Below are 23,529 nucleotides of genomic sequence, written 5' to 3' on the forward strand. Positions count from 1 at the left end.
TAGACCTCTAACAATATATAACAGCAAATAATCACCACAGAGACTTTTTTAAAATAGTGCAAACTTACATTTTTTTCATCAGATTCAGACTTCTTTTTCATTTCACTCAAAGCCATACGTCTCCGTATCATCTTCACCTCCTCTTCTGGACAGATGCGCATCATCATGTCTTCTATGATTGGTCGTATTTGTGGATTACACACACTGGATAGTACAACATGCTATTACGATTGGTTTGCCGTGTTAAAAATAAAAGTTAATAGTCAAAGAAATAATATAAATACAAAAGTTACAAGACATCAGAAAATATCAGGGTATTTACAAATATTTAGCAAATTACACAGCACAGTAGTGTCACCTAGTGAAATGCACAGTTACCACTGTTTTAAAGTTTTTCATTTGTTACTGTTAGAAAAAACAGCTCAGAAACAGACGAACAACTAGAATGACAGCAGCACAACCAGTGTTCGGCTGTAGTGAACTGTTTAAATACAAACAAATATGAACCTAGACTATACTAGATGCCAGTCTTACAACAACCTTTACTTAGCATTCACTTTCATTGCTTTCATCAACTCTACCAAGTTATCACCTTTCACCCTAAACTAGACTTCAGGCTACTGCTACAGAACTGTGTCATCACAACCAATCAACCCCACTTCAGCACGACACCAGTTGTATCGTACTCATTCTAGCAGCTCACCAGAAACTGGCTAAGGTTTTTCAGCTTGCATTTAAGGAAACTTGCGAAAAATGGAAATTGTGTGTGAGAGATTTGTTATACGACTTTACAATTTTTGTAATGGCCAAAATCAACAACCGTGCCTCAAATCCTATTGTTCAACTTTTGATAATCACCTTCACAGATGGCTGTTTACAATTCATCACAAACATGATTCTGTGAGAAGTAAATTATGTTAAGATGAGATCCGAAAGGACTGGCACACGACTTATTGTGATACATCCCAAGGCACGATGAGACTGCAATGTATTTGATTTTGCATTAACATCTAGCTATGAAAAAGATCTGTTCCCAACAAATGCCACAAAACTTTAGTGTCAATTACTGTAAGGAAATGCTTAAAAAATTCTATCAACGGGAAGCAAGATGTCGATACAAAATCCTAACAGGAGACAAAACTGTCATATTCCAGAAACTAAGTAATGATCACTTGTTTGTGTGTCCGAGTCAAAGTGAGACCGAAAGAGGTTTACGATAATTACTGAAGTAGAAAAAATAAATTAGAAACTAGAATGCAGATTACCATGGCTGGCTGATCATGAGAATAGAAAGGAGAAGCAATCCACTCTGTATTACATTAAAACCACCACCCTAAAAGCCGTACAGTGGAGGACACAGAGGGACAAAGGACATACCCTAAAACTCATATCAAATGATAAAACACACCCTCACAAATAGAACATAGAACTAGAGCTACTGTTGGAGCATTGTCGCCTAACACCGAAGGTAGGGTGCTGGGAAATTTAAAAGTCCGCCACAGAGCAGCAAAAAGTGGGCAGTCCAGCAAGAGGTGGACAAGTGTAATTTGGAAGCCACACCGATATTGAGGTGGGTCCTCATGACGGAGGAGGTAACTAGGTGTGAGCCACGTACGGCCGATACTGAGTCGACAAACAACTGATTCTATGCAAGAGGCTCGCAGGGAAGACTTCCACATATTCGCAGTCTCCTTAATGACACACAGTTTGTTGTGCATACTGTTATGTCACTCCGTCTCCCAAAGCTGAAAAACCTTGCGACATAAGACAGAACGCAGGGCAGTTTCATTAGAGATATCCATCTCCAGGGGAGGTTTCCGCATAGCCTGTCAACAAGTTCGTTACCTGGGATTTCAACATGTCCTGGGGTCCACACAAACACCACTGAACAAGTGGACCGTTCCCAGGCAGACGTGGCCTCCTGCATGTTTGCTACTAAAGGATGGTGAGGGTAGCACTGGTCGGTAGCTCGTAAGCTGCTCAGGGAGTCAGAACAGAGGAAACTGCTTACCAGAACAGGAACGAATGTACTAAAGTGGATGAGATATGGCCACCAGCTCTGCAGTAAATACACTGCAGCTGGCAGGCAAGGAATGCTGTTCAATATGGTCTCTGAACATAGGCGAAGCTAACATTACCATCAGCCATCGAGTAAACAACTTCAGAGTCCCAGTACACGTCAAGAATTGAGAGGAAGCGACAGCGGAGAGTGTCGGTGTTAAAATGGTCCTTAGGGCCGTGCAAAAGGTCCAGACAACGTTTCGGCTGAGGTATACACCGTGGAGGTGTACGTGAATGGACCTCAAGCAGAGATGGTAAAGAGAAGGACTCCAGTTCAGAGAGAAGGGATCACACGCGAACCGAAATCGTGAGCCCTAATGTTGGCCGCCGATGCGGGAGGTAAACTGCTGCATGCGGGAAAAGAAGACAGTAATTCAGATGCTCAGAGGAGCTACGAATGTGTGCAACAAAACTGTCAAGCAGTTGTGCACATCAGATCCAAAATCGAGGGACTCCGGCCTCCACCAGGACACTGGTCACACGACTCTTTCTAAAAGCTCCTGTCGCTAGGCAAATGCCACAGTGGTGCACTGGGTTGACTAAATGCAATGCTGAGGGCACCACCGAGCCGTAAACCGGACTCCCATAGTGAAGGCAGGATTGAACAAGGGCTCTGTAGAGCTGCAGCAGCGCAGAGCGATCTGCACCCTAGTTGGTGTTGCTCAGGGAGCGGAGGGCACTGAGATGCTGCCAGCACTTCTGCTTACGCTGACTAAGTCAATTGAGCTTCTGGATGTCCTAAGAATCACTGTATCCCCACTACAGTGAGTGGATCATCAATAAGATAAAGTTCAGGTTCCGGACGAATGGTACGACGCTGACAGAAGTGCACGACACACGATTTTGCGGCAGAAAACTGGAAGCTGTGGGCTAGAGCCCATGACTGTGCCTTGTGAATGGCACCCTGCATGTGCTGCTCAGCAACGCCAGTACTGGAGGAGCAGTACAAAACGCAGAAGCCATCTGCATACAGTGAAGGCGAGACCGACAGCCCTACAGCTGCTGCTAAGCCGTTGATTGGCACTACAAAATTGAGATACACACAATACGGAGCCCCGAGGAATGCCATTCTCCTGAATATGAGGGAGGGGGGGGGGGGGGGCGGATTATGGGAGGCACCAACCTGGACACAGCGTACGGAGCTAGAGGAAGTTTTGGATAAGTGGAGACCCCACTTATACAATGTGGCAAGGATATGATGTCAACAGGTCGTGTCAAATGCTTTACGTATGTCAAAAAAGACAGCAACCAGATGTTGGTGTCTGAAAAAGGCTGTTTGGATGGCAGACTTGAGGGACACAATATTATCAGTGGTAGAGCGACCCTGGCAGAAACCGCCCTGACATGGAGCTAGTAGGCCATGTGACTCCATCTCCCAACCCAACAACCAACACACAATATGTTCCAGCAGCTTATAAAGAACGTCGGTAGGGCCGATGGGCCAATTACTATCCGCATCAAGGGGGTTTTTACTGGGTTTGAGCAGTGGAACGACAGTGTTCTCCCGCCTTGCGATGAAAAGAGGCCATCACACCAGATCTAGTTGAAGATGATGAGGAAATGGCACTTGTAGTCAGAAGAGAGATCATCTGAATGTGGATCCAATCCGGCCCACGAGCTGTGCCGGGTCAATGTGCAAGTGCGCTGAGGAGCTCCCACTCCATAAATGGAGCGTTAAAGGGTTCACTGTGGCGTGTAGTGAATGAGAGGACTTTACTTTCCACTCACCGTTTCAGGGTGCAAAAGGCTGGGGTGTAGTTCTCCAACGCAGAGGTTCAAACATAGTGCTCGGCATTCGCATTTGCGTCGGTACAGAGCACGCCATTGACGGTAACACCAGGGACACCTGTTGGGGTCTGGTACCCAAAAAGACATCTGATCTCTGTCCAGACATGGGAAGGTGACATATGGCACCCAATGGTCGACACTTACCTCTACCAACACTCCTGTTTCCGTCGTTTTACAAGCTGGCATACACGGGTACGGAGCCGCTTAAAGGCTATCAGATACTGTAAAGAGTGCCGCTCATGTCACTGTAGAGCTTGCCAACTAATTGCCTCAGTAATTTCCGGCGACCACCAAGGGACTGTTTCTCGCCGAGGGGGGGGGGGGGGCACCCTAAAGAGCGAGGGATCACCTGTTCAACCGTCACATCGATGTTACCATGTCAGGGAGAGTTTAAGTTAAAGTTCCCCAATCCACCTTGTTTAAAGGCCATCTGGGCAGGCATCTGTGGGCCTGACACAGGGGCAGTGACAGGAAGATGGGGAAGTGGTCACTACCACACAGGTCGTCACGTGATCTCCAGTGGATAGATGGGAAACGTCCTGGGCTGCGAATTGATAAATCAATTCGCAAGTAACTAACCACACTCAAATATGTGGCGGGCCCAGTATTTAGGAGGCAGAGATCGAATTGCGTCAGTAAAGTTTCAACAGCTCTGCCTCGGCCAGTAACCACGGTGCCACCCCACAAGGGGTTATGGGCGTTAAAATCTCCCAAAAGTAGGAAAGGTTTAGTGAGTTTATAAATCAGTGCATCTAATACATTCAGGGGTACTGCACCATCTGGAGGGAGATATACGTTGCAGACAGTTATTTCCAGTGTCATCCATATTCTGACAGCCACAGCTTCAAGAGGGGTTTGAAGGCACACATTTTCACTACAGACCGAGTTTACGACAAATGTGAACTCCACCCGACACTATTATAATAGCTACGGTTCATGTAATATCCCTTATAGTTGCAGAGGGCAGGGGTCTGCATTGCCGGGAACCAGGTTTCCTGGAGGGCAATGCAGAAAGCAGGTGTAAAGCTTAACAGTTGCCATAGCTCAGCCAGGCGGTGCAAAAAACTGCCGCAATTCCACTGGAGGATGACATCAGCGTGCGACTGGGAAGGCTTGGAACGTTCAATGAGGCAGTTTATGCCTCAGGGTCACCTGCTGCCACCGACTTTTTGCCCGAGCAGTCTATATCCATTGTGTGTGAGGGTCCAGCAGAGCTTTTAGGAAGCAGTGGTGTGTGCGCCACCACAAGTTCCTTGTTCTTGGGGGTCTTCTTTTCTGATTTCTCGCACTGTTCCTTGGGTTTCCCTGGCTGGGAGGACTTCACTGATTTAGTCTCTGGGACTGAGGATGAGTGTGAAGCCCTACAACCAGCTGCTTTTGGGCTCTTCAGCCACTGGCAGGTGTCACCTTTCCCACTAGCAGAAACCTGGAAGAAAGTGACCAAAGGGACCCCTTCCTGGTGAGAGGAGCCGAAGAGGCCTTACGCTTCTCTGGCTCAGAAGTGGAGACTGAAATCCCTGATGGTTGGGGAGGGAGGGCGGGGGGGGGGGGGGGGGGGGGGTTGTTGCACCCGAAGTAGGTGGTGCGGGAGCACGGGCACCTCCCGGCCGCAGCAAAGGCCACCTGGCATGATGGCCATTGCCGGGAGTCCTGATGCCCCAGGGTGAGTGGCATCTACTCCTTGGCACACGTGGGGAGTTAACAGTGGAGGCATCAACCGACAGGGTACATGGCAGCCCCACCACAACGGACATGCTACAGTGCTGGATATGAGGTGCAAAGAATTCCATGGTCATCATCGGTGCAGGAAACTACACTGCATAGTGGGTGGAGGAAAACAATCACAAAGGTGTCCTCACCCAAGAGATGGAGGATGAGTGGGACTGCAATGCCAGAAGAAGGAAGTTGGCTATATATCTCGATGCACGATGGACACGAAGCACCATGTAAGGTGCCCTTACCCAACTGGCTTGCTCGTCAGGAAAATTTTGAAAAATGGAGGTCAAATCCTACAGAGGACCATCACAAAGGCCAAAAAGCACGAGACTCCTTTTAGTCGCCTCTTATGACAGGCAGTAATACTTTTGACCTATTCTAGCCCCCGGACCTGCAAGGGGGCACACACTATTCATAATAAATTATTCTTATGTTATACCATTTTCTGCTGTTGTTGGTATTACCATATACTCATCTGACCAAAAATCTTTGTCTTTTTCATTTCCCTTCACTCACCACTACTACTACTATATTTAGATTGAGCCTCTGCATTTCCCTTTTCAGTATTTTCTAGCTTCCATGCCACATTTGAACTTCTGAAATTCAATGGCCAAACTCTTAGAATGTTATCCTTTCATTGATTATTGAAACTTTTTCTCACGGTCACCTTCCCCTATGGCAATCCCCTCCCAGAGATCTGAACAGGGGACTAGTCCAGAATCTTTTGCCAATGGAGAGGTCATCATGACACTCTCACTTACAGGCCACATGTCCTGAGGATACAAGTTATGTGCCTCTAATGCAGTGGTTTCCTTTGCCTTCTGCATCCTCATGCTGTTTATCTTTGCTGATTTTTCTGCCTTTAAGGGCAGTTACCCACCCCAGTTGCTCTGAACCTCTGTCCACTCCTCATCCTTTTGAGAAGGCCGACCATTGAAAGAATGAGGGTGGCTTGTTATGCCGGAAGTCTTTGGCTGACAATCACGATTATTAATCAAATTTAAGTGGTGGCATGTTTCGAACCTGGGACCATGTACAGTTTGATTAGTACTCACAGGTACTACCCCTAGACCATAAGTGCACCACATATGTCCCATCATTAAGCAGACATGCCATCTTGCTATTGCAATGACTGTATTATCATGTTAAAGCTTCAACATAGAGATTCTCATGCAACAATCTGGAAGTGACAATACAGGAAATAAATTTCCTGTACAAGTCCATGATCATTGTAAATATTCCACAAATAAAAACATCAGCATCACTTAATATGTTTACTTATAATGCCATTTCAGCTAATGCCATCATAAAAACTAACTCAAATTAAAAGAACAGAATTGCATGTCCATCACAAAAAATGGTAGAAAGTAGTTGAAGGTTTCGTGACAGACTGCTGGCGCACAGACTACTGCTGGCACACAAACAGACTACTGGGTTTGGTGTAGTTATTTCCGGTGCAGTTCTCTCATTACTACCTGCAACAGTCATTCACTGCTGCAAGGGAATCCAGGGTCTGTTCACCTTTAAGCTTTCTTCTTTCTTGTTGAAGCTAGTGTCATGTTGCGTATTTCTATGGCGTCTCTGAACAAGGTGGTGTGATAGCTGATCTCTACACAAGTAACTTCTGTGTCAGCAAATTTTACTATGTGGCTGGTCTCATGCTCTGCCATGACAAATTTCTGCACCTGCCCCAACCTGCAATGCCGCTTATTTTACGTGGTCCTGGTATTCATTGATCATCCTGTCATTCCAATACAAACTTTTCCACATGTACATAGTACGCATTGTGTGTGACTGAGCACAGTAAAATTCATCGAAATGGAAGTTACTGCTGTAGACAAGAGCTATCACACCTGCTTCATCAGAGCAGCTACAGAAATACACAAACACGGCACTAACAAGAATGAAAAACACCTCAAGGTGAATGGATCCTGAATTCCCATGCTGCAGAACGACTGCTGCACATAGCAAGCTAAGAACCACACCGGAATTGACTATGGAAAGAGGCCCTTGGACATCAGCACACAAGGTACATAAAATCTACGGCTGCGAGCTCGACTCCACTACACTCCGCCACCAGCAATGGAGGATGAAGCTTTGACAATGCCAGCCACTTTTACTGGTAAAACATCAGAAAAATTATGAATCCTACATCAGCTGACCCCCCATGAACCATGGACATTGCCGTTGGTCGGGAGGCTTCCGTGCCTCAGCGATACAGATAGCCGTACCGTAGGTACAACCACAACGGAGGGGTATCTGTTGAGAGGCCAGACAAACGTGTGGTTCCTGAAGAGGGGCAGCAGCCTTTTCAGTAGTTGCAGGGGCAACAGTCTGGATTATTGACTGATCTGGCCTTGTAACAATAACCAAAACGGCCTTGCTGTGCTGGTACTGCGAACGGCTGAAAGCAAGGGGAAACTACGGCCGTAATTTTTCCCGAGGGCATGCAGCTTTACTTTATGATTAAATGATGATGGCGTCCTCTTGGGTAAAATATTCCGGAGGTAAAATAGTCCCCCATTCGGATCTCCGGGCGGGGACTACTCAAGAGGATGTCGTTATCAGGAGAAAGAAAACTGGCGTTCTACGGATCGGAGCATGGAATGTCAGATCCCTTAATCGGGCAGGTAGGTTAGAAAATTTAAAAAGGGAAATGGATAGGTTGAAGTTAGATATAGTGGGAATTAGTGAAGTTCGGTGGCAGGAGGAACAAGACTTCTGGTCAGGTGACTACAGGGTTATAAACACAAAATCAAATAGGGGTAATGCAGGAGTAGGTTTAATAATGAATAGGAAAATAGGAATGCGGGTAAGCTACTACAAACAGCATAGTGAACGTATTATTGTGGCCAAGATAGATACGAAGCCCACACCTACTACAGTAGTACAAGTTTATATGCCAACTAGCTCTGCAGATGACGAAGAAATTGAAGAAATGTATGATGAAATAAAAGAAATTATTCAGATTGTGAAGGGAGACGAAAATTTAATAGTCATGCGTGACTGGAATTCGAGTGTAGGAAAAGGGAGAGAAGGAAACATAGTAGGTGAATATGGATTGGGGGACAGAAATGAAAGAGGAAGCCGCCTGGTAGAATTTTGCACAGAGCACAACAATCATAACTAACACTTGGTTTAAGAATCATGAAAGAAGGTTGTGTACATGGAAGAACCCTGGAGATACTAAAAGGTATCAGATAGATTATATAATGGTAAGACAGATTTAGGAACCAGGTTTTAAATTGTAAGACATTTCCAGGGGCAGATGTGGACTCTGACCACAATCTATTGGTTATGACTTGTATATAGAGGGTCTATACAAGGGCGATGTACTTGAGGACAATATTATGGAAATGGAAGAGGATGTAGATGAAGATGAAATGGGAGATATGATACTGCGTGAAGAGTTTGACAGAGCAATGAAAGACCTGAGTCGAAACAAGGCCCCCGGAGTAGACAATATTCCATTGGAACTACTGACGGCCGTGGGAGAGCCAGTCCTGACAAAACTCTACCATCTGGTGAGCAAGATGTATGAAACAGGCGAAATATCCTCAGATTTCAAGAAGAATGTAATAATTCCAATCCCAAAGAAAGCAGGTGTTGACAGATGTGAAAATTACCGAACTATCAGTTTAATAAGTCACAGCTGCAAAATACTAACACAAATTCTTTACAGACGAATGGAAAAACTAGTAGAAGCCAACCTCGGGGAAGATCAGTTTGGATTCTGTAGAAACACTGGAACACGTGAGGCAATACTGACCTTACGACTTATCTTAGAAGAAAGATTAAGGAAAGGCAAACCTACATTTCTAGCATTTGTAGACTTAGAGAAAGCTTTTGACAATGTTGACTGGAATACTCTCTTTCAAATTCTAAAGGTGGCAGGGGTAAAATACAGGGAGCGAAAGGCTATTTACAATTTGTACAGAAACCAGATGGCAGTTATAAGAGTCGAGGGACATGAAAGAGAAGCAGTGGTTGGGAAGGGAGTAAGACAGGGTTGTAGCCTCTCTCCGATGTTGTTCAATCTGTATATTGAGCAAGCAGTAAAGGAAACAAAAGAAAAATTCGGAGTAGGTATTAAAATTCAGGGAGAAGAAATAAAAACTTTGAGGTTCGCCGATGACATTGTAATTCTGTCAGAGACAGCAAAGGACTTTGAAGAGCAGTTGAATGGAATGGACAGTGTCTTGAAAGGAGGATATAAGATGAACATCAACAAAAGCAAAACAAGGATAATGGAATGTAGTGTAATTAAGTCGGGTGATGCTGAGGGAATTAGATTAGGAAATGAGGCACTTAAAGTAGTAAAGGAGTTTTGCTATTTGGGGAGCAAAATAACTGATGATGGTCGAAGTAGAGAGGATATAAAATGTAGGCTGGCAATGGCAAGGAAAGCGTTTCTGAAGAAGAGAAATTTGTTAACATCCAGTATTGATTTAAGTGTCAGGAAGTCATTTCTGAAAGTATTCGTATGGAGTGTAGCCATGTATGGAAGTGAAACATGGACGATAAATAGTTTGGACAAGAAGAGAATAGAAGCTTTCGAAATGTGGTGCTACAGAAGAATGCTGAAGATTAGATGGGTAGATCACATAACTAATGAAGAAGTATTGAATAGGATTGGGGAGAAGAGAAGTTTGTGGCACAACTTGACCAGAAGAAGGGATCGGTTGGTAGGACATGTTCTGAGGCATCAAGGGATCACCAATTTAGTATTGGAGGGCAGCGTGGAGGGTAAAAATCGTAGAGGGAAACCAAGAGATGAATACACTAAGCAGATTCAGAAGGATGTAGGTTGCAGTAGGTACTGGGAGATGAAAAAGCTTGCACAGGATAGAGTAGCATGGAGAGCTGCATCAAACCAGTCTCAGGACTGAAGACCTCAACAACAACATCAGCTGAAGAACCAAAAACAAAAGCCAGACAGACAGCACGTCATAAAATATCATGCTACAAGGATGATATATTAGATGTTACAAATTTTTACACTACTGGCCATTAAGATTGTTACACCAAGACGAAATGCAGATGATAAACAGGTATTCATTGGACAGATATATTATACTACAACTGACATGTGATTACATTTTCAAGCAGTTTGGGTGCATAGATTCTGAGAAATCAGTACCCAGAACAACCACCTCAGGCCACAATAACAGCCTTGATACACCTGGGCATTGAGTCAAACAGAGCTTGAAAGGGGTGTACTGGTACAGCTGCCCATGCAGCTTCAACATGACACCATAGTTCATCAAGAGTAGTGACTGGCGTATTGTGAAGAGCCAGTTGCTCGGCCACCATTGACCAGACGTTTTCAGTTGGCGAGAGATCTGGAGAATGTGCTGGCCAGGGCAGCAGTTGAACATTTTCTGTATCCAGAAAGGTCCGTACAGAACCTGCAACATGTGGTCATGCATTATCCTGCTGAAATGTAGGGTTTCACAGGGATCGAATGAAGGGTAGAGCCACAGGTCGTAACACATCTGAAATGTACCTTCCACTGTTCAAAGTGCCGTCAATGCGCACAAGAGGTGACCAAGACGTGTAACCAATGGCACCCCATACAATCACACTGGGTGATATGCCAGTATGGCAATGACAAATGTGCGTTCACCGCGATGTCGCCAAACACGGATGCGACCATCATGATGCTGTAAACAGAATCTGGATTCAACCGAAAAAATAACGTTTTGCCATTCGTGCACAAAGGTTCGTCGTCGAGTACACCAACGCAGGCACTCCTGTCTGTGATGCAGCGTCAAGGGTAACCGCAGCCACGGTCTCCTCGCTGATAGTCCGTGCTGCTGCAAACGTCGTCTAACTCGTGCAGATGGTCATTGTCTTGCAAACGTCTTCATCTGTTAACTGAGGGATCGAGATGTGGCTGTACGATCCATCAGCCATGCGGATAAAATGCGTGTCATCTCGGCTGCTAGTGATACGAGGCCGATGGGATCCAGCACGGCGTTCCGTATTACCCTCCTGAACTCACCGATTCCATATTCTGTCAACAGTCATTGGATCTCGACAAACACGAGCAGCAATGTCGCGCTACGATAAACTGCAATCGCGATAGCCTACAATCCGACCTTTATCAAAGTCGGAAACGTGATGGTACACATCTCCCCTCTTTACACGAGGCATCACAACAACGTTTCATCAGGCAACGCCGGTCAACTGTTGTGTGTGAGAAATCGGTTGGAAACTTTCCTCATGTCAGCACGTTGTAGGTGTCACCACTGGCAACAAACTTGTGTGAATGCTCTGAGAAGCTAATCATTTGCATATCACAGCATCTTCTTCCTCCCCCAATGAACCATGGACCTTGCCGTTGGTGGGGAGGCTTGCGCGCCTCAGAGATACAGATAGCCGTACCGTAGGTGCAACCACAACGGAGGGGCATCTGTTGAGAGGCCAGACAAATGTGTGGTTCTGGAAGAGAGTCAGCAGCCTTTTCAGTAGCTGCAAGGGCAATAGTCTGGATGATTGACTGATCTGGCCTTTTAACACTAACCAAAACAGCCTTGCTGTGCTGGTACTGCGAACGGCTGAAAGCAAGAGGAAACTACATCCGTAATTTTTCCCGAGGGCATGCAGCTTTACTGTATGGTTACATGATGATGACGTCCTCTTGGGTAAAATATTCCACAGGTAAAATAGTCCCCCATTGGGATCTCCGGCTTGGGACTACTCAGGACGACTTAGTTATCAGGAGAAAGAAAACTGGCATTCTACAGATCGGGGCGTAGAATGTCAGATCCCTTAATCGGGCAGGTAGGTTAGAAAATTTAAAAAGGGAAATGGATAGGTTAAAGTTAGATAGTGGGAATTAGTGAAGTTCGGTGTCAGGAGGAACAAGACTTTTGGTCAGGCGAATACAGGGTTATGAATACAAAATCAAATAGGGGCAATGCAGGAGTAGGATCAATAATGAATAAAAAAATAGGAATGCGGGTAAGCTACTACAAACAGCATAGTGAACGCATTATTGTGGCCGAGATAGACACGAAGCCCACGCCTAGTACAGTAATACAAGTTTATATGCCTACTAGCTCTGCAGATGACTAAGAAATGGAAGAAATGTATGACAAAATAAAAGAAATTATTCAGATAGTTAAGGGAGACGAAAATTTAATAGTCATGGGAGACTGGAATTCGTCAGTAGGAAAAGGGAGAGAAGGAAACTTAGTAGGTGAATATGGATTGGGGGGAAGGAATGAAAGAGGAAGCCGCCTGGTAGAATTTTGCACAGAGCACAACTTAATCATAGCTAACACTTGGTTCAAGAATCATAAACGAAGATTGTATACATGGAAAAAGCCTGGAGATACTGACAGGTTTCAGATAGATTATATAATGGTAAGACAGAGATTTAGGAACGAAGTTTTAAATTTTAAGACATTTCCAGGGGCAGATGTGGACTCTGACCACAATCTCTTGGTTATGAACTGTAGATTGAAACTGAAGAAACTGCAAAAAGGCGGGAATTTAAGGAGATGGGACCTGGATAAACTGAAAGAACCAGAGGTTGTACAGAGTGTAAGGGAGAGTGTAAGGGAGCAACTGACAGGAATGGGGGAAAGAAATACAGTTGAAGATGAATGGGTAGCTCTGAGGGATGAAGTAGTGAAGGTAGCAGAGAATCAAGTAGGTAAAAAGACGAGGGCTAGTAGAAATCCTTGGGTAACAGAAGAAATATTGAATTTAATTGATGAAAGGAGAAAATATAAAAACACAGTAAATGAAGCAAGCAAAAGGGAATACAAACGTCTCAAAAATGAGATCGACAGGAAGTACAAAATGGCTAAGCAGGGATAGCTAGAGGACAAATGTAAGAATGTAGAGGCTTATCTCACTAGGGGTAAGATAGATACTGCCTACAGAGAAATTAAAGAGACCTTTAGAGAAAACAGAGCCACTTGTATGAATATCAAGAGCTCAGATGGGAACCCAGTTCTAAGCAAAGAAGGGAAAGCAGAAAGGTGGAAGGAGTATATAGAGGGCCTATACAAAGGTGATTTACTTGTGGGCAATGTTATAGAAATGGAAGAAGATGAAATGGGAGATACGATACTGCGTGAAGAGTTTGACAGAGCACTGAAAGACCTGAGTCGCAACAAAGCTCCGGGAGTAGACAACATTCCATTAGAACTATTGCCAGCCTTGGGAGAACCAGTCCTGACAAAACTCTACCATCTGGTGAGCAAGATGTATGAGACAGGCGAAACACCCTCAAACTTCAAGAAGAATATAATAATTCCAATCCCAAAGAAAGCAGGTGTTGACAGATGTGAAAATTACCGAACTATTAGTTTAATAAGTCACGGCTGCAAAATACTAACGCAAATTCTTTACAGACGAATGGAAAAACTAGTAGAAGCCGACCTCGGGGAAGATCTGTTTGGATTCTGTAGAAATATTGGAACACATGAGGCAATACTGACCCTACAACTTATCTTAGAAGCTAGATTAAGGAAAGGCAAACCTACGTTTCTAGCATTTGTAGACTTAGAGAATGCTATGGATAATGTTGATTGGAATACTCTCTTTCAAATTCTGAAGGTGGCAGAGGTAAAATATAGGGAGCGAAAGGCTATTTACAATTTGTATAGAAACCAAATGGCAGATATAAGAGTTGAGGGGCACGAAAGGGAAGCAGTGGTTGGGAAGGGAGTGAGACAAGGTAGTAGCCTATCCCCGATGTTATTCAGTCTGTATATTGAGCAAGCGTACTTATGCAGTACACCTAAGCTTTATTGCACAATCAACTAAGTTATAGAAAAATTACTTTTTTAATTAGGAAAAAATTATAAAAATTAAAATGTGATACGTGATTTTTTTTTTATCCTTGTAATATACATAGGTCTAGTACCTCAGCCATCATGTTACTAAAAGCATTTTACTTCCTGTGGGGTTTTAAAATTGCAATTTTATTTTTGTCACCATGTTTCATTTGAGTATCTGTCATTCCACACGTGAACACCGCAGGTTCTCGTTTAGTATCGTTTATTTGCATTCAAATATTCACCGTATGCACAAATTCTAAAGTTTTCAAGGAATCCTAATAAAACTGGTTTAATTTACACATGAGACTGCAAAGAATGTGTCGTGACACAGTCTTTAATATAGGGCGCTTTCCGCAGTTATATTTACATTCTAGCAAATATCCGTATATTCATACTGCGGTCCAATACGAAGTTTTTGGTTCGAACGCGTTAATAGGCATACATATCCAAAAACCCCTAATCCTTCACTTGTTCCCAAACTAAAAACCGGAGCTATTTACCCAACAATACACTTAAAAGGCGTTAGCTCATTCCCTCTTGACTGCAATTACGTATCACGAGCCTCTCTTACAAAACACGTACAACCCAACAAAATACACAATCACAAACCAACGCTATGCAATTATCTTTCAAACTTACGAAGCAGCTGTAATGTCCAAATTCGCGCCGACTGAAAACATATCACTTCCGATCAATCATACGAAATGGGAAGCCTAACAGACACAATCAGCATTCATATGGTGACAGAGGTCCCGCGAAAATCATACGAAGCGTTCAAAGATCTACCTACAAGCAGCTACGTCTCATTGGCTCTTACCGCCAACCAATGAGATATCGGTGCCAGTTGAAATAGCTACCTATAATGCCTCGTGGATTTACAGCCCAAGACAATAAAGGAAAAAAAAAACAGCCCAAGATTATACAACTGGCCCATAAAACATCAAAACGGGATGCCACCTTCATACGGCGGGCACTTGCTTACCTCGTTTCACTTTCAACTGCGATGAATTCAAGGTAAACGAGTCTACAACCTCAGTTAACTTTAATCGTGATTAATTCCCTCATTTAACTTAAAACGAGGGGGTGTATTACAATTTTTGAAAGGCCTATTTTTTCGGTTAACTTTTAATCGACCTTGATGTAATCGACAACAAGTGTCGATAATCGAATTGTACACTGTTGACGTTTGAAAGAGTGCGCGACTGCGCGAGTTGAAAGGGGAAATCGGCGTGACATCCAGTGAGCTAGTGACAACAGAGTTGGATAGAAGATGGAAGAATTTAAATTAAAAGTCTTCAATTGGAGAGCAGGACTTGGTCTTCCTCCACCAGATGATGAAACATTGCGAAGGTTTGAGCTATTCAATTAAATCCGCTTTTCCTGACAGCCACCTGTAACCATAGTGCTAATTTTTCGTTTTCTCGCTGGATTACTGCTGAATACTTCATTTCATTATTGTAACGAAAACCTAATGTATTATAATAATTATCTCGTTTGGGACCTACTTGACCACGCCATGTACAACTAGGGGCATTTTATGGTTTAGTTTTACCTTTTCTTATTGTTTGTATTACGTTGTCTTACAGAATAGCTCCTTTTTGCGCTCATAGGATCAAACTGTAATGGTCTCATTGGATTTTTGTGCCAGGAAGAGTACCCTGAAGCGCAATTTCTGCCCGTTCAATTTCTATGTACAGTATTTTCATTCCTAAATGCGATTTCAAACTAAAAATGTTATTTTCGTTTTTCACATTGGATTTCTTCAGTGCCTTCAGTCCCATATAGACAGACTTGTTTTGTGGCTGTATTGTCGTGCCTCAGTTTTGTGTATTTTGATATGCATTTTTTTTTGTCACGGATGTCACTTGTTAGCCAGAAAGCTGTCTCTGAATAGTTTAACATATATATTTGGGTTGAGAATCACTCTTGAATTTGATTGGTTCATAAATTTTAAACTGTAATTTGTTTTCGCCACTTTCGGATTACTTTTTCTAATAAGCTTTCTTAAAATCTATAAAGATACTTTATTATAAATGTTTTGATGTGAGAATTAGTTTCATAGCTAAAATTTGTTTCAGGCAAGATCCGTTTGGTCTGGAATTTTCCTGATGTTCACCGAATTTGAATTCAGGTTGTTTTGTGGTGTGGGAGCTTTTAGGACTAATGCAACGGTTCTGTCCTAACAAAATGCTTATTTTTAACCTCTTGTTCAGCAATTTCCCCTTCATTTGATGCTTGTGAATCTGAATTGGTTTTTAGAATTTCTGTTACAAATCTTTCTTTGGGTTTAGGGCAGTTTGGAAGTTTTTTAAATTATCTATTTCTTGGTTATGTGCCAAGTGTGCACTTTCTTTCATGAAACAGTTTTTGGGGCTGGTATCCATTTAGATTTGTTTTAAGTGTTTCATATAAGAATCCTTGTTTTTTATAAGCCTGAAGATGACTTCTCATAATGTCTTTTTGTTCAATTTTCAAGCTGCTTGGAGTTGCTTGGCACTTTTTTTTTCAATTTATTATTTGATGATTTGAATGCTCTTTGTCTAGACTTTACTGCTTGCGCAGTCTGTTCCACCATGGATGTCTCTTTCCATCTTTGTAGAGGAATTTGAGTTTATGTAGTTTCGATAAGTTTCTGTTGAGATTTCTTTGGAGTTTTGTGCTTGTGTTTTGAGTTCATTTGCTAATAGCATTGCTTGGAGTTAATCAGTATCATGTTCGGTATTACCTGTATCTGTTTGCTGAACTTTTGAGGCTTTAAATTTAGTTTCACTGTGGTTAGGTAGTGATCTGTAAATATTTGGATATTTGTGTACTTCTACATATTTAAAATCCCCTTGTGATGTGGCTATGAGATTGTGATATGATCAGTACGGATTTCTCCTAAATTCTTGTCAGGTGTTTTTTGTTTTGTTTGAAATGTGTTGACAGTTTTGTGGTTACAATTTCTACACAGTTAGACAAATATCCATTTTGCTTGTTCCATTTGTGCGCAAGGAAGTCACAAATTATTTCCTTGCATTTTCTCTTGCACTAACTGATCATTAAAATACTCATGTCAAAATTTTCCCATGATTTTGTGGAATTTTAGAGATTAATTTTTCTATCACCCCCCATTGCATGGTTACTTTTCTGTTCCCCCTCCCCTTGGCTGATTAACATTAATTACTGTTTAAATTTTATTTGCACATTCAAAGTAAATTGTCATTAATTTTGTTCTTCACTTTGATTATGGATCTCTGAATGTCTTAAGAAACTGTTCATACAATCTACCACATGGGGTATATTTATTGGTGTTATTTTGCCTTTTTTGCTTTTTGAATAGTCTGTAATTTCCAAAATCTGTGCTACGTGGTGGCATTCTCACTTTGCAATCTTGTTTCTAGCATGGTTAAAATTTGACTTTTCTTAACTATTTCTCCTAATTTGTAGAGCTTTCTTGGATTTAGGAGTGAAGTAATGTTGACTGTACCAAACAAAGTTTTGAATTTGGACTGAGCAGACCCGAGAATTCAGATGTCTTCTGATTTGGGAACCTGATGGTTGACTATTCTAGACTACTGTATATTTATCCACGTGTAGACAATGTAAGTTGTATGTATGTCACAAATATGTGCCCAAGTACACACAGTTACATAAATAGGTCTGAAATATTTGCTCTGTTACATGTTTGTACAGCATTTTCACTATTCAATTGAATGTATTGCAAAAGCCCCTCAGTTATAGTAGTTATAGTACAGTTGTCTATATAATTTACATATTTCAGGTAATCCAGAAGTTTCAAAACTGCTATTTAATGAATAATTTTGAGTGTACAGTATTACTGGAGGTGTATATTTCATGTTTGTCTTTGATCACTTAATTGCATAACTCTATTTTGTTATACAGCACAAGATTTTCTTTTCTTTCCTGCTGAGGTGTAACTGGTGGCTGCATCTGTTTCCATGTTCATGTAAAGACTTATTTCTTTGGTGCTTGTCCATCTCTTTATGTAGGACATTGTTTGCAAACTATTCACTTGGAACAGTAAAGATTCCTTAGTGTATAAACAATTCAGTACAGTGAGTCCTCTTCCCACTTTGTTGTAATGTCTATAGCCTCTTACTGCAGCAATGATATTAATCACATTACAGCTTCAGCCCTTCGTTTCTGATTTCAGTGATCATCAGCTTGAAAACGTTCCATCCGATTTGTTTCAACTGTCAATAAAATTCACTTATTTTATCAAAAATTTTAATTTTGCGTGGAAAAATTGTTTTGTGTGTGTAGACTGTAGCGACTTGTTAGGTGTCACTTAATACCTTGGATTCTATTTGCTCCAGTCGGAAATCTCAGCAAAATATGCGAACTGTCTGTTGAAATGCACCACAGCTAAACGTCAGTTCACTTGCCGTTTTTGTACAGTGCTATGTACGCAATTAACGTGCAATTCTAGCCAGTTTAATTTTGCATTTCTGCCAAACTTACGAGCAAAACACGATGTAGAACGAAAACGAGTTGCTAAGTCGAAATGAGTTTATTAAATGCCGAAATTCAGATATCCTTGATATGCAAACTGCCAAATAACATCTCCCGGTGGCATATACACACAAATAACAACTCAAAATTCCACAGGAGACGCTTCACAAATAATACGTAAACCACTTATAGTACAATAAAAAGAGTCTTTTATTTAGTTGCATTAGACGAATCACATCCCAAGAACCTTAAAATGACTTGCTGGTGCCATAAACATACCTTAGGATCATACAGTAAGTTAAACACTGTGTGTGAAATTCGTTGGCATTTAGCTAGATAGCAAAATTAGTCAAAACAGATTAAATAACAAAGCTCAGATCACTGTTTTTGTACCTACCTAATTTCTGACTGTTCACTTGAAGACAGAGTGCTGGCTTATTTTCATAGTTTCAGCCACTTTTACCCTAAACAGTTATCCTTTGGGGCAGTGCAGCTACAAAAACGAATTAAGTATTCGTTCAGTTATTTACTACATTGTGTAGATCCCATCAAGAACCAACTTTGTGGATGCTGGAGTGAGACATTGTGTACATTAACAGAAGATAAGCAAATAATAGAAAAATCTGTATGACATATTAACAATAAATTAGTGCAAACAGTGAAAAATCCAGGTTGAAATGTAACGATATTGTGAAAAGGATAGTTCTTAATCACTATACAGCAGAGGTTCCAAGTCACAGATAGGCACAACAAAAAGAAAACAAGCTTTTGGCCAACAAAGCCTTTGTCAAAAAAAGACACATGAACACAACCACAGTCCCTCACAGCTGAAGCCAGTAGTCTGACTTCAGCTGTCAGAGACAAAGTCCTTGTTGGCCAGAAGCTCATTTTGGGACAGTCTTTTTGTTGTGCCTATCTGTAACTCAACATCTCCGCTATATGGTGAGTTGTAACTAACCTTTTCACAATACTGTTACAATAAATTAGTGCCATTCACACTTAACTACTGAATGGAAAACTGTGCCCAGTAGCTGAGAAAAGCACCGATCACGCAGGGTAGCAGAATGATCCACCAAACTACTGTTCAGTAGCCTTGACATCCTTTTGTTGCAGAATCTTGGAACATATCGTGAGCTCAAATGTAATGAGAGATCTCAAACAGAATGACACACTCCATGCCAACCAGCATGAACTCCAAAAACATCAAACTTGTGAAACCCAGCTCACACTTTCCTTACATGACGTCCTGAAAGCCATAGAGCGAGGCAGTCATGGAGATGCAGTATTTTTTGATTTACAGAAAGTATTTCACTGAATACAACACCTGTGCGTATTATCAGAACTATGATTGTGTGGAATATTGAGAGAAATTTGTGAATGGGTAGTGGATTTCTTTACCTTGGATGGAGAGTCCTTGATGATGCAGAAGTAATTTCAGATGAGCTCCAGGGAAGTGTGTGGGGATCTTTGCTGTTGATCTTGTGTATTAATGATCTTGCAGACAATATTAATAGCAACCTCAGAATCTTTTCAGATGATGCTGTTACCTATAATGAAGTACTGTCTGAAAATAATTAAATACAAATATTCAGTCATATCTTGATAAGGTTTGAAAGTGATGCAAAGATTAGCAACTTGCTTGAAGTCTTCAGAAAAGTGAAATTGTCCACTTTCACAAAATGGTATCAAACAGTCTCAGTTGGAATCTGTCAACTTGACATTTACTTGGCTGCAGGCCAACTTTTTGTAGGAATGTCTAATGGATCACTTTGGTTCAGCTGTAGGCAAAGCTGGTGGCAGACTGTGGTTCGCTGATAGAATATTAGGGAGATGTGGTCAGTCTACAAGAGCGATTCCTTAAAAATCACTCATCTGACCTATGCGAGACTATTGCTCAAGTTAGTGTGATGCATGCAAAATAGGACTAATGGGGGACATTGAACATATTCAGAAGAGGACAGCATGAATGGTCAGAGGTTTGTTCGACTTCTCAGTGTGTCACAGAGATACCGAAGAAACTGAACTGGCAGACACTTGAAGATATATGTAGATTGTCCCTAGAAAACTTACTACAAAATTTCAAGAACCAGCTCTAAATGATGGGTCTAGGAATATACAGCATCTCCTGTAGGGATTGTGAGGGTAAGATTAGAGTAATTACAGTCTGCACAGACACATTTCAACAGAATTTTTTTCTGCATCTCTATATGTAAGTGGAATGGGAAGGAGCCCTAATAAAATGATGGGTGCAGTGGGACATTCCCTACCATGCTGTTCAGTGGTTTGCAGAGTATGCTTGTAAGTAGCAGCTAAATCGAACCAAGTAAGGAATAAAGCTGCTACTTTGAAAAACTTTTTATCAAACAGCTTTTATACACAACATAATATTTCAACAATGGAAAATCTAGGATGGAAAAATTAGAGTATCATGAAAAGGATGGATTGGTGGTGTTGAGTTGTAGACAGACAAACAATTAGACTGGTTTCTTTTTTAAGAGAAAATGGTTTCCTACATGTGTAAATATTCAGCCATGGTTGCAGTTGTCATGAAGCCTCACAACACGCTGCTACTTGCCATATAGCTAACATACCTTTTATATCTTTGAGTCTAGATATTCAGTTAATTTGTAGAAAGAATGACTAATGAGAGAGTTTTTAAGTTTTCTTCTGAACTGGTTGTGATTACCCATTTTTTGCTTTGTCTGATGGGAAGTAGAATACTTTTGCACCAGGTAGAATACATTGCATGGGGGGGGGGGGGGGAAACAGTTCAGCTTCAATTTATTTTTGTCAGCAACATTGTAAATATATTGGGAAGTAAATGCAAGAATTTAGGTTTTTAAAAAGGCGTCTGCAAGATGAGCAGTTTTCTACTTAACATGCTATTCTTACTGGTCACTTCTTCTGGTCATTTCTTTAGGTACACACTCCAGAAGATAATTCCAGAAGGCAATGAGGAGTGAAAACATGTGAAACAAACCACCACAATGAGAGATGCTCCTAGCAAAACATGCAGAACTGACCATTTAGATTTGTTTATCAATATGTTGTCTCCAGTTTAACTTGTTTTCCAACAGGACTCGAAGGCATTTCACACAGGGAATTGAATGAAGGAAAAAAGTTCTAAATTTTATAAACTCCCTCTTGATTGTCAAGTCTTAAGGAGTCCAGTTAGAAGCCCAAAGCCACTGAACTTGAAGTGCCTTAGCAAATGATGTTTTGAAACTGACAGATCTAGGCTAGTTATCTGTTTGGCCCCAACAATACGGGAATATTAAGATGATAGTTGTTCTTACGTGTAAGGGGAATAGATAGGCACCAGGTATTTATTGAATCATGCTGATATGGAGGCTCTTTGATGATAGATTCCTCTTTCATTGAAGAGGCATTCATCCATGGTAAGGTATACTGTGTAGATGTAGTCATTACCAAATCAGTTGGCATAAAATAATGCATTGTCCATCTTATGGCTGGCTGTTCCAGAATGAACAACATAAAAGGAAACCATTTTGGAGGTTGACGATCACATGATCATCTTCCCTTCACACTTCTCACAGGATATCTACTATTCTATGTTGATTACATTATAGCTATGTCTAGTTGGCTCATTGTCATATTATCAGGCAAGGGGACCCATCGTATTGCCATTGTGAAGCCCCTTGTTGGTGCCCCACATTATGCTAGTGCCCCCAACTTCACTGCCCTGTGATGAACACTGGTGCTTCACAATTCTGGTCTCGGTAGGTGATGTCCAAGCTGTGGACATGGTTTTTAAACTTTAGAGAGAGTTATTGTATTCATTTAAAGTGTCACCATGGTCTCATCTTATTTTCCCCATTCTGTGATGCGAGCATTCTGCCACTATTCTGCAATGAATAAAGAGCTGTTATCAGATGAGGAAGTTGACATTCAGCTACAAACTAGGTGCGTGAGAGGAGGAGGGGAGGTGGAGCAGTTGTGACTCTGGCTGCTTCAGATCGCCTACATCTCCTATTTCATTGCAGTTCCTTACTTTTTGATGTTTATTTTCCTCCTCTTGTTTTTCACCTGGCTCCCTGTCTCAGGTGATGCCACAAAGAAAAGAGTAAATTGGCAGTCTCTACTTTCCTTCTTCCAGAAAGTTTTTGGCGTAGATTATTAAAGAAATTAATGGGAGGTGATGACCTCAATGTTTAGTCCCTTTCAAACTCCTCAAAAATTCGACAATACTATGGGAAGGATAGATTGCTACTCACCATATAAAAGAGATGTCGAATGGCAGACGTGTGACAAAAAGACTGCTGCACATGTGAACTTGCAGCCAAAAGGCCTCCATTTAATCTAGCGAACATACGTGCATTCGTGCAAGTGCAACTAACACACAAGTGACCACTGTCTCTGGCCACTGAGTTTAGTCTTAGTCATAGCTTTGCCCTCGTGCCAAGAGTTGTCATGTGCTCAGTTATTGGCTGTGCAAACCAACTGTGTGCTCGAATACATTGTCAGGTGCTTATCTACGTGGGTTCAAAAGTTGTGCTTCCTATAGTTCAATTCGCATGAGTAATTTGTTCCACTCACGGGATTCTGTTACCCAGTTGTTACAAAGTCATCATTGGTGTTTGTAGTACCTGTAATGACCGTGTGGAGTAGCGGCGTTGTCATGCCTGCTGCAAATACTAAAACCTTCAAGAGGGATTCTGATTCAACAACATTGCAGCCAGAGATGGGTAAT

At 41.8% G+C, this 23,529-nt stretch overlaps 1 protein-coding gene across 2 annotated transcripts in view; it reads right to left on the minus strand.

Annotated features, from left to right (window-relative positions):
- LOC126109576 (uncharacterized) overlaps positions 1-15,058 on the minus strand; it is a 558,983-nt gene extending 543,925 nt beyond the window's left edge. For both annotated transcript variants that reach the window (XR_007523689.1, XM_049914608.1), the window contains exons 1-2: positions 15,003-15,058; positions 69-204 (exon numbers count right to left, since the gene is read on the minus strand). Coding sequence is in view for 1 of the 2 variants with exons in the window: in XM_049914608.1 (XP_049770565.1) it covers positions 69-204; positions 15,003-15,043 (177 nt within the window). In the remaining variant the exon portion in view is untranslated. The remainder of the gene's footprint in view (positions 1-68; positions 205-15,002) is intronic.
- Between the last annotated feature and the right edge of the window lie 8,471 nt (positions 15,059-23,529).

The sequence above is a fragment of the Schistocerca cancellata genome, chromosome 12 (assembly GCF_023864275.1).
Source record: "Schistocerca cancellata isolate TAMUIC-IGC-003103 chromosome 12, iqSchCanc2.1, whole genome shotgun sequence".
Lineage (NCBI taxonomy): Eukaryota > Metazoa > Arthropoda > Insecta > Orthoptera > Acrididae > Schistocerca > Schistocerca cancellata.